At 39.7% G+C, this 12,701-nt stretch overlaps 1 protein-coding gene across 3 annotated transcripts in view; it reads right to left on the bottom strand.

Annotated features, from left to right (window-relative positions):
- SLIT2 (slit guidance ligand 2) overlaps positions 1-12,701 on the bottom strand; it is a 464,358-nt gene that overhangs the window by 21,590 nt on the left and 430,067 nt on the right. For all 3 annotated transcript variants that reach the window (XM_059721607.1, XM_059721606.1, XM_059721608.1), the window contains exon 29: positions 1,632-1,725. In XM_059721607.1, the coding sequence (XP_059577590.1) occupies positions 1,632-1,725 (94 nt within the window). The remainder of the gene's footprint in view (positions 1-1,631; positions 1,726-12,701) is intronic.

The following is a 12,701-nucleotide window of genomic DNA, read 5'->3' as shown; positions in this document are numbered from 1 at the left end:
AATTTATGAGTAATGTACACCCATTACCAATAAGCAAATATGTTGATCCAAGTTGGTGGGTCAGGACAAATGGTATTTTGTATTTGTATTCAAGTGCAGTATAGTGTTTGTCTGTTAGTGCATAATAGTAAATGGAACAACACTGTACTGTGAGAGTGATCAAAAGAAACTGTTTTTTCACTTAAATTTCAACTAACAAAATTGAAAAGAAACACCTTAGTATCCTATGAACTTACTCTGGCATCACTATGATTATCTTTTATTTTACAGTAACAAACTCCTCCCCCATCAAATATCACTGAGTTAAAAGTGGTTAGCAGCAGTTCTTTGTCCATGCAATGTTAATCCCTAACGTTAATGAGATTTCTCCAAGGAAAACTGAATATACTAAATTGAGAGAAAATTAAGAATGATCTGAAAAATCAAAGGGAAAAAAATTACAGTACATACGTTCATCAAAGCTCCTTTCTAAAACTTAATTTTACATCTTTTTTTACTGTTAAAGTCCTTATTAACTCTATCAGATCTAGTGATCACATTAGTGATTTTGCTGATAGTCTCAGACTTTTGCTGCCTAAAAGTCATTTGAAAGCACAAAGTATAAATTGAAGTATCTACATAACTTTCTAAGTACATGGATAAAATGTTTCTCCATTTTTGTTAGACAAAAGGGATAAATAAACGATGGGAAAAAAACAATATAAAGCACTATTAAAATGCTAAAAAGCTGAGTAAGTGAGTTCATGCATGTGCAGCTAGTGCATGTATCACACTTTCTGATTTAAAATCTCAAAGTGTAATATGAAAGATTTATGAAGTATGCAGTAAAATACAATGAACAATACTAGTTTTATTGATATGGCAATAAAAAAAAAATCAATATGGTACACAACAATTTTTATCAAAACAACTCTAACAGCATGCTCCAGTTTAAACTATCAGATTTAATGTATGTACTTTTGAATATTTTCAAATAAAGTATGCCACTTTTAAAATAAACTACCATGTAAAAGGTAGGAGGGTGGCAATTTTAATAACATAAGCTAATTTTGGCACAATAAATACAGCATACAAAATAGGTGCTCATGAACATTAATGGAAAGCAGTAAATTTCTGAAATTTACTAATCTAAATTCTATTAGAAACACTTTTTAAAGCATACATGGTAATTAACCATAATAGGGATGTCATGTAATTAAAGATTAGCCTTCCTGGTGATGAACTTCCTTTATAATGCTTCCAATGTGTTTTACAAATAACCTGTTTTGCAATTACTACACACAGAGCAGTACAATAATCCCACTTTAATTTAACTTAATTATTCTTTTCATAGCCCTGGTTACCAAAAGGACTGTGTATTGTCACAGAAAATAACGAAAATTATCTATTCTTGTTTTTATTTAATCTACACTGCTAAGGGCATTACTAAAGACTTCCAGATTCAATAGAGAATCTGTATCTTAATACATAGGTCTACATGGAAACACATGTGTCTGTTCAGTCTTTTGTATACACTTACATGTACCATGACTATTCATTTACTCACACTGAAAACAACAAAGAAATTGAATATGATAAGAGAATGACAAGAATACAGTCTTTGTTGTACTATGACAACAGTTTAGGCTTACTTGTATCCCTTGGATGTCAAGATGCACTTTGATTCATGTTGACAAGGGTTCAGGTCTTGGGCACAGAAATCTAATTTCTCTTCACACAGCTCACCTGCAACACAATATACATTGTTAATTCATTGAGAATACTGCAGGCCCTTGACAATGGTTGGCTTGATTTCAGCTCTTATTACAGAAAAACAGTCTCTGTGATTTTAACTGTTAACATCTAAATACATTCTATACCTGAATAGTAATAAATTAATATTGCTGCACTTCTGATTTTTTTCTGCTATTCTTAGGAAAACAGCTTCCCCAGTTCAAAGTCACTCACTTATCGAGCCATACACACATTATTTCTTACAATTAATGTTTTCTATTTCAAAATAAACAGCTAGTTGCAATACAGTGTTTAGGAGCCCATAAGGGGGGGGCCCTGAGTTAGAAAGGGTGTCCCCTTGCCTTTTGCTCCGGTTAGCAAGAAGGACAGAGTAATCACAGAAGCAGCAGCAGTGGATACTGAAAGGAAGAAAAGGGAAGTAGTCAGGGGATTCCAAAAATCCATCACCACTGAGGAAGTGCTCCTTTGCTGCAAGAATGCGGAGAAGCTGGTATACTACTCTGATACACAGTTGTCCATTTGTGTGCTTACTATCTCTTTCCCATCATGTCTCCTGGGTGCAACAAGCTTCAGAAACAGCCCATATAGAAAGGCAACTGCCAGAAGAATATAATGGCTTATTACTCTTTCTGTAATTGTTAATGGATGTATAAATTGAAGGAGAAGGAGAGAGAGCCAACAGGACTGGAACACGAGACAAGAAGAGGAGCAGAACACACATATGGCTTAGTCTCACAGCAAGAGTATCTGTCTCTGACAATATGAAAGGCTGTATATCAAGAACATTAGACCTAACTTTACCTGCTACCCTAGTCTCTGCTTGGTGAATTTAAATATTAACAAAGTTGTTCTCTAAATTGAAAGGAAAACTAAACTATTAGAAAAATTAAGCAGCAGCTCACAGATTAACAGCAAGTGAAAATTAAAGAAAGGCCAAATTTTTTTTGCTGTTCAAAAGAAAGCATACGTGACTAGCCAAGTGGAAAAAAAGAAGCACATCACCAGCTTGTAAACTGCTCAACCATCTGTTGTTAAAGAGCTTGCTTTTTTCAATTCAATATTAACAACTTTTTATTACAATACCACCCCAACTGAGGTGTCAGTAGTATTCACCTTGGAGTACTGGGTTAATAGCTAAGAAAATTCATACAAATAATGTTCAATACATAGCTGTGCAAATCCAGACCTAGCCATTAGAAAATTCATGTCAACAAGATCCAGACAGATGCTATACAAATGTTTCCAAAGAACAACTCAAACCCCTCCAAAGAACACTGGCACTGCACTACCAGTCAGCTAATAATATCCTTTTCCTGTAGAACTGCAATGTCTTAACCAAACAGACCATCCATGCCACAGAGTCCTGACAAAATGTGCTATGAGTTAATAATTCAGTGACCATTAGGCACAGACTGGTCAATGGTCCTCTGGGAAATCATCAATAATATTATTTAGTCAACAAATGATGGTAACTGAACATAGTTCAAACAAATTCCACAGCATTACAGCATTGAAACAAAACCAAAAACAGATCCTTTTCCCCTCCCCAAAGGAGTGGTTATGAAATAAACAAATGGTAAAAGGAAGCAATTTTTCATACAACATATGGCCAACATATAGTGGGTGCATCTACACAAAAAGCTGACTGCCCAGTAGCCTAATAACACTACTCAGTAGCATGCCGGTCAAAAACCGTGTTAATACACTACCGTGCAGTTATTAGGTTACTGCACAGTGAGCATCACAAAAAAATGTGCAGTGGAGCTACTGCGCAGACGCTTCCTTAGCCTGACGAAGGGTATTTGTACTCGAAAGTTTGCAAAGAATTTTACAAGTATTTGGGCTGGTCTAATGAAGGATATTAGATTTACCCACAGAACCTTATCTTCCTAAGTCCTTAGACCAACACAGCCACACCCTATTCCCCATAAATATGGAATAAATAGAACTTATGCACTTTAGAGCATATTCTGCATTAAACTGCTTGGCTGCAGAATTGCAAATATTTGAAATCTTCATCATATGCAATTTTAAGAAGTCCTTAGAGAATATTACTAAAACTCAATACTCACAGAAACAGACACATCGGGTACGTACCCAGACAAAAGCTCCTAAAAACAATTTCAGGATGGACTTTCTATTTACTCATGTTCCAGAGGTCTCGAGGAACAGAAAAGTTTCAGTATTAGTCACTTTACCAGTTTTGCCTGGCAAAATTTGGGAGTCCTTCAGACCTCATACTTTCAGAAATATTTCAATGGCAATACATCATGATGTGTAGATAAAAGCTGAACTGGCACTGATATACAATAATCATTGTGTGCTTTACTGAACCTGTACTAGTTGTTCTTATGGGCAGATTGTACTCCAACCTGTTTTACCACTAACACTGATATGTAAAATTTCCTGTCAAATGTGCTAGGCATTAGTTAACTCTGTGGAATCCTCCTGGTATTCCTGGTTCTGATATATAGTATATTGAGCTGGAGGGAGAATCGCCGGGGGTCACTGATGGATGCCACTAGGTTTACAGTACCATAGAAATTATACAAAAATAGGCGTGCAATTGTTCCAAAGGGGTCATTTTATCCAAACCTCTCCTTAGAGTGGGAGCATCCTTGTCTAAATTGCTTCATATTAGACAAGGATCCAACTCACTTTCATATCGGGAAGACTGAAATGTCCATAAAGCCATATCTGCCAACTGCAAAATGTAAAAATCAACACAACTTTTCTAGTAAATTCAGCCAACTGCTTCCATATTGTGTGGAGACATTAGCAACTACATCTGAGAGCCTTTGGAAGCTTAGCAAAAATTATAGATGTTTTGCTGGTGGGGATATCAGCCTCTGTCCAACCAAACTATATTCTAAATCTGGTTGACTTAAAGGGATACCACCTTGGGAGCTTGAAAAGAGGAAGAATTGCTTTGCATTTTGCAATTAAACAAAACAAAATAAATCCCTCTTTCGACTAAATTGCAAAATTTTATTCAATACATTTTATTAAATAAAGCAGGAAGTCCATCCATGGAGGAAACATTCAATTCAACAATTCTTTAAAGCATCACCAGGAAGGGAAATACTGGATAACAGCAAAAAAGTGAGAAGTCATGTGGCCAGAATAGTAAAGCAGGTCAGTAAAGAACTTATGAACAAAGTCTGGTTTAGGGTATACAGTGCATGTCTGGTAAATGAACCAGCACTCACAAAGGATTTCCAAACAAATGAAGCAAATTATGGCCAAATTTTCAAAAAAAATCCCAGCTTGGCCTCCAAGCTTGCACACCTGATGCTCTATTTGTGCATCGTATATAATGGCGGGGGGCAGGCGGAAAGGAAGGTGAGGGAAGAGGAAGTAAAAATAAATAGAGGTGCACAAGGGCTTTAATTGCTTGCACAGCCTCACTAGTGTTTTTGAAGCAGCATGCTGCAGGGACCCACAATACAACCGTCCTAAATTTAGCACTACTCTCTTTAGATAGAAGAATTTTCAGAATCTAACTGGTGAAACAAGATACACTTTTAACATATTAAATTAAAAAAAAGAAAAATAAATAATGTAACAATTTTTAATTAATTAAATTAATAAGTGATGAAAATGAAACTCTCATAAATAAATGACAGACTTGCAAAGGTACACTGTTATGCTTTTTATTTTTATTGAGAAGGAGAGCTACCTGAAAGCCTGGGGTTGCAGCTTGTTTAAACAGAGCAGAAGCATAATGTAACTCCCCTTAAAAGAACTAAAAAAAATACACTGGTGTATTTTCATTGGCGTAGTTTTCCACAGTTATTTGGGACAATTATTGCCACCTTTCCTACAACCTACTGCAGCAGTAACCTGGGATAATGAGTCATCTGTCTACACTGGATTCCAATGCATTTTTCGTTGGTAGATAAAAGCATTATAACTATGACAGTGTTAATAACTTGTATATTAGGACTGTGGGAAATGGCTATGTTGTGTTTCGGTTTCGGATTTGCCTGTTTCAGAGAACAGTGATTCGTTTTGGTGTTTCGGATCACTGTTCTGTTTCTATCTCACTGTATCTGTTTCAGAGTTTGGATGCTGTTTCGGGGCTGATTGCGATTCAGATCAGGCAGGGAGAAGCAGGTATAGTTGGGCAGCTGCAGGTTCTCCCACAGCTCCTCTGGCTGTGCCTGCCTCTCCCCAGGCTGGGGGAGCCATGGGAGAACCCCCATGGATGCCCTGCCCGGCCCCAGCCTCCTGGCACTTTCAAAGCAGGGCTGCAGGGCTGTGCCGGTCCCTTCCCAGGGTGTGTGGGCCCCCGGATCTGCGTGTGGGATGACAGCAGGCTGCCACTGCCAGCTGGTGCCAGCACCAGCACTGGATTCTTTCCAGTGCTCAGCATATATTGTGCCAAGCAGACTCAGGTGCAGGCGCTGGCCCCAGCCAGCAGCAACACCATATGCAGATCCGGGGGCCCACACCCACTGGGAGCGCTGCGGGGCCGTGCCAGACTCCTCTCGGGAGATGTGGGCCCCCAGATCTGTTCATGGGATGACAGCAGGCTGCCATCCCTCCTCCAGAGTCCTGGGATTGAAAAGGACGTTAGGGACAGATTACAGACACTGGCCAGCTACAGATGTCAATGTAAGAGGAGTCCTTCACCGCCCCCATCCTTCCCCCTCCATCTTTTGAGTTTGTTTCCCCACAAGCCTGCCTCCAAAACATTTTGAAACATCCAAAACATTTCCGAAACATTTTGGATGGTTTCATTTTGTTTCAGAGATGTTTTGGAGCCTTCCATTTTGTTTCGCATGCAGTGTTTTGGGCGCTGAAACAGGCCGAAATAAAACGGCTGCTGAAATTTTGCACAGCCCTAATATTCATGCTTTAATTTAGGGATTTTATTTCAAGATTTTTTCATCATGCTTCTTGATAAAGGAGAATGCTTGTGAATGCAGCATTCACCACCTTATTTAACTATGTTTCATATAAATTCTTTATGTGAACATTCATTTACCCATGGAATAGAATCAGAACTTAGGCTTTTGTAAGTTCACCGCTAAGAACCTTTAGAGTCTTGGGCGAGGGACAGAAGTTACACATAAATTAGTTTAAGTGATCAGAAACTGGTTTAAACCTGTAACAGAACAGAAGCTCAGTACACATAAACCAGTTTCAAAATGGCTAAAACTGGTTTATGATAAACCTGGTTGACTGTAGTATATCAGACAGAACTGATTTGGGTCAAATTGGTTTATGAAATTTGTCCCAGACCTGTTCCCAGCTCAAGTTAAATCACAGTCCCCCACCATCCCAGCATATTTTCCAGCCATGGGGTGGGTTGTGCTGTCTGCTCTAGAGAGCAGGGCTGGCCCTGCCCCTCTGCTTCTTAGCTGGAACAGTGAGGACTGGCTGACAAGAGGATGGGGGTCAGGGAAGGGAGAGGGACTGGCTGGGGATGCAGCCAGTCTGCAGGGGTGAGGACTCCCCCTCACCAGGAAAACTCCAGCTAGGGCCTGGGGCCAGGGAATGGGGGTTGAACACCCCTCCCCCTGCTCAAACTGCTGGCTGCAACTGTGGACTACAAATCCCAGAGGCACCTGGAAGCAGGAAAAGGAAGTGATGAACAACCCTGCAGAATCCTGCGGCTGTATTTCTGGAATGCAAATCCCAGAGATCTTGTGGGGCAGCAGGAAGAGGAAGCAAACACACAGCTCATGTTGGCTATGTGCCAGGGAACCATGCTCTAGTGCCCCCCCCACAACTTCTGGCCCGAGTCACTGCAGGCATGTGGCTACATTTCCTGAAGCAAAGGTAAATGTCTGTTCACTTCTGTTTCAATTTAATCTGTGCATTTTAAACTAACCTGCAAAGACTGAACTGATTCAGCCTCAAGCTTTTTGACTCTGTACTTAGCCCTGAAGTTTAAAAATTATTGCATTTATTAAGTCATTTAGAAGATTAAGTAGAACAGATTATTTAGTTTAAAAAAAATCAACTGTGGGGGAAAAGATATATATATATATAAATCTATGAAAACAACCCACTGTTTAATTAGGAATGGATGTCATACACACGGCTTGTTACACAACACATTTATGACAGGGGATCCTTTATTATTTAAGTGGACAGTATTCAGCTCCATGTCCTCTCCACATTGTAATTTAAGCTTATGATTTGAATGAGATTTTTTAATGTTAAATATCAAGGTTTTCTGGACAAAAAATAGCAAATAATGTAGGATAATGCAATCACATTCAGAAGGATTTAAACTACTACTAGTGTTATTTTGGGTAACTGAACAGTTAGGGTAAGTTAAAAAACAAGTTTAATGTAGAGCAGTGATTCTCAAACTTTCAGTCAGGGCACCTCTCGACTACTTTTTTTTTTTAATGTGGCAGCCCCCTAGTTGAAAGCTGCTGCTGCCGCCTCAACTTAACTCAGTGCTTCTCAACCAGGTGCTGCTGCCTCAATGTAAAACTTCCCCATGCTCCTGGTATACAGCAGGCCCAGAAAGGGCTGTGGCACATGTGTAGATTCCTCCTGCATTAGGGCTCTCTGAACAGCCGAAAGGAGACAAGAGCTGATTCAGGCTATAAACCTTCCCAGTCTGGCCCCCACTAGTCTCCTCCCAGAAACAGAGGCACATGTTGGTGTTAAGGGTATTAGGAAGTGTTCAGTTTTACTTGCTCCAGAACATCTAGGTACTGTATCAACTTCAAGCATCTGAGTATTTACCATGTTAAAAAAAAATCATTAAAAAATTCCAGTTGTTTATAATAAACAGAAGAATTCTCGGTAGTATTAAGAAGCAGATTATCACTCAGAATATTAACATTACTGAAACCACTGAAAAATCAGACTGTGAAAATTCTTTAAAATATAAATCCTAGATGCGATTATTTAAATTTTATAGCATTGTTTAAATCCAGTCATCTAAGCTCCATGATAATAAATAAGATCTAGATGTAGATCTTACTTATTAATTGCTAAAAGTAATAACATCAATAAAAGCAGATAAGGACTATGTCTTCAATAGGGAACAGACAGCCAGGGACTCATAAGCAATGACTGCCTATTGTGGGGTTAGCTGCTTAGGAATAGGACAATAGTGCAGAGCCCTGCTTGAGCAGTAGGGACACCGTTAAGGCAGCAAGGGTAGCAGTAGTAAGCTGCCCTGAAGGCAGCCTGATCATCAGGCACACAATAAAATCCCTGCCCCTGCACACAATGAAAACCACTGCCAAGAAGGGGCAGGGCCCAGGATGTACGTAAAGCCAGAGCCTGAGCCTAGGTAGTCTGTGCAGGTAGCAAGGAAGTGCTCTGCAATAGGATAGCTGCAGGAGAGCAACTGGCTGATAACTGAGTTTTGCTGTGCAGCTTCACTGCCTCTAAGCAAGGCACTTAGAGCTTGCAAGGAAATAAGACCCAGTATGTGCAGCCAGGAAGCTTGTGTTTATGTTTGGGCCCCACCGTGGGCATAGTTTTAATTGCATTCAGTTAGCTTATATTTTGGTTTAATGTTCAAACTGGAGGACCAAGTGTGACCAATGGGGTAGTCTGTGGGCCATGGAGCACACCCAAGGGTTTCTGAGTTCTGCCAGGTCCTGGGCAGAAGTCACAGGGGTACCTGCGGGACATGAGGTATTTTGAACCTGCCAGCAGCTGGAGCTCAAGACACAGACATGTGGAGACCAAGAGAGTCCAAGCCAATAGAGACAATAGAGTTGACCTGAAGCCAGGAGGGCCAGGGGCCCATAGCCCAGAAAAGGTGAGAGACCAGAGCCAGGGTCCTAGAGCCTAGAAAAGGGGCGAGATAGAGACTGGAGGCCTGGAGCCAGATTTAGTGCAATGGGCCTAGGTTAAGGAGGCTAGCTAGAAGAAAGGGGTGGAGACCGGGAAGGCTGAGGCCCCAACAAGGGTAGAGAGGCCGAAGGAGGCCTAACCTGAGAGTGATTGACAGATAACATCTGGAAGGCATGGGTGTAGCTGTAGAGGTGGAAGGAGGGCACAAATAGCCCCTATGGCAACAGATGCCTTGGGGCATGAGCAAGCCAGGAGGGCTCACGTAGCATAAGAGGTGAAATTGAGAGTAACAGGGTCCAGGAGGGACCTGCTAGCAGAAAGACAGATGAGGGCTCACTTTGGACACTGGGGAAGACTCCTTTTTCACAGAACAACTAACTACATCAAGGCATGGCAGACGAGGGAAAAGAGGGGGGACCAAGGAGCTGGAGTGGGATAGGAGCCGTGTGGCTACCAGAGGGCACCACAGCCACCCCTGAGGCCCAATCCTGCTATGGGTATGTTCTTACGATTGGGCCCTTCAGCAAAGTAGAAATCAATTAACATTAGAAATAATGTTACATTACATTTGAAATATTTGAAATAACTTACGTTAAATGGAAAAAAAATATTACGAGCAACACAAAATGAAACTACTAAAAGTATCCCTCTCCATTTTCTCCATAAATCACAATATTTTCAATACTTCTTGTCACAATACCAAAGCCCCAATTCAATAGAATAATAAGGCATATAATTTGATGTGAAGCAGTCTTAAATGGGATTGCTCATGTGCTTAATCACATGCCTAATTTAACTCCCAGACTTGAATGGTACTCTGAATTAGATACATTCATGGCTTGACTCATCATTTTAACAAAAGTACGCATAAATACTGTCATTTTCAAAATAATGTAAAATAGGTTTTATATAATTTTTGTATGGTGTTTCCTTACAATGAGTGAAGCATTTAATTTATATTACATTCCCTTTTTATTGCATTTGCAAACATGCCTGCAGGAAATAAATTGGCCAACCCTAGTTCTATTTTATGCACAGCAGAAAAGACTTTCATGTTATACTAGTTAGCTAAACAGCCTAAATATGTCTCACATTTCTGTACAGCTGCTTAAATCTAGTCTTCAGCCTGCGTTTACATCTCCTGAGTTTTTGATAATTTGTTGTGTGTTTTTGCTCCTGGCAGAATCAATAATTACAGTATATTACATTTCTCATACTTGTTTCATACATTTACAATTACTCTATTTCTGATCAGATTTCTCCCCTGCCCTCTTAATCTCTCGTAAAACAACATTTCAACTAGAAGCTAGCATTATTATATCATAATAACATCTGCTCCAGCTAGAAGTGAAGACCAGAGTCTGTGTATAACATGTCCACATTTTTTGTTATCTATGGATTTCAAAATCACTAATCACCCTTTCATAGTTTTCATTACTAAAAGGAAACATCAGTAATTTACTGAAAGAACATCACAATCATGTTGAATTCCTATTAGAAGAATTCACTGAGAATGAGATGCAAATAAAACTACTTTACACACCTGTAACGCAGCTTTCGTCTACAAACATTATATTAGTGAATGTATCAACAGTACTGTAGCAAGGGGAGGTGAGCAGGGTTCCTCAGGCACAAAAGTGAAGGGATGCCAACAGGTGCTGCCCAGTCAGGACAGGACACGGGACGGAGCCATGAGCAGCCCATTTGGAGTGGCATGGGGATTTGCGGAGGGCAGCTCCTGCCACTGCATGCACTCCTAGGCAAGCATGGGAGGTGGGGGCGTGTGCCCCCTAAATCTGTGTGTGGGGTGAGAGTGGGCTGCCACTGTGGGCTTGCCCCAGGCACCAAAATTCCTTGCTGCAGTACTGTGTATCAAAATGGCTTTGGTACAATAGTAGAAGTAAGAAGATACAAAGACTCTAGCTTTATTTGTAAATCATGATGTTGTACTCTCATGACAGCTAATTTTCCTATAGATACATGAAGGAATTACCACAAAAGCAACTGGCTGTATGCCAGCCTAACAGGTAATCAGAGTGATGAGCTACCAGAGGTGGGGGAGAGCACAGGATCTGAGAATGGTACATACAATCCCCAATAATGAGCATTATAGGTTTCTTTTTAGTGAGCCATTCCCAGTAATTTGTGGCACTGAATTCTGAGAGCATATAACAGATTCTGAATGCATAATTCTACCTTTTACTTTTGTCTAAAAGGATTTGTTGTGATGGAGGGAAGGGAGAGCTTGCTGGGAAAGTGGAGGACCTAAGGAAGAGGAAACAGGGTTATGTTCAGCATTTAAGTAATAAAGGTCAAATGCCAATGTTAGAAAATGGTCTAAACATATAATTTGAGTAGCTGATCAGAATGTCTTCCGTTACTGGTTCCATATTACTTGTTTTATACTTTTTATTATGTTTATCAAGTGAATGGGAAGAAAAATGCAATATAACCTATTAAGACTGGCATGTGCTTCCCAAACTCCTTCAATATGTAACTATATAAACATGATTCTAAGGGAGTAGCCACCATCCACTACTCAAATGACAGATTTTTCCCTGGGGAAAATAAACATAGAAAAGAAAAACCTTAAACAATAATCCCAGGTTTTAGTGATGATAATCTTTCCAGAGAAACCCCAAACAGAGGTATACTTAAAATTAAGGATATATACCTTCCCATAATGTAACAAATCAGCGTGTGATTTTTAGATACTAATATGTGCCATAACACATGGTCATTAAAATAATGAACAGGAGGCTTGCTATTTTATATCATAGTCTAATTTTTAGCAGTACAATTTAGATAAGAAAATAAACTAGTGCTGCATTCTAATATAGAATAAATTAGAACTGAACTCAAATAGCACTTAACCCTTACTGGGTACAATAGGAAACCAACTCTAGCATAGGCCATTCTTATTGGTTCCTTGAGTTGCTGCTTAAGTTTTACCATGTTTGAATAAGACAATGCATACAGTATTAACGGTCTGTTCTTGTATGACTTTTTTTTGTGCAAAGATCTGAATCTTTAGCAGAATTTGACACATGAATACCAAGCAAGATTGAAATGCCTGATCTGAGGGTGTATGGTAATCTCCTTACATGTTACCTATATAATTTGACCAAGTGTAAAAACTGACATCCATGTATCTAAGGGAAAGGAAAGCGAGAAACCAAAATAAGTGA

Source organism: Alligator mississippiensis, chromosome 2 (genome assembly GCF_030867095.1).
Source record: "Alligator mississippiensis isolate rAllMis1 chromosome 2, rAllMis1, whole genome shotgun sequence".
In the NCBI taxonomy this organism is placed as follows: Eukaryota; Metazoa; Chordata; order Crocodylia; family Alligatoridae; genus Alligator; species Alligator mississippiensis.
This window is presented reverse-complemented; position numbering and strand designations above follow the sequence as displayed.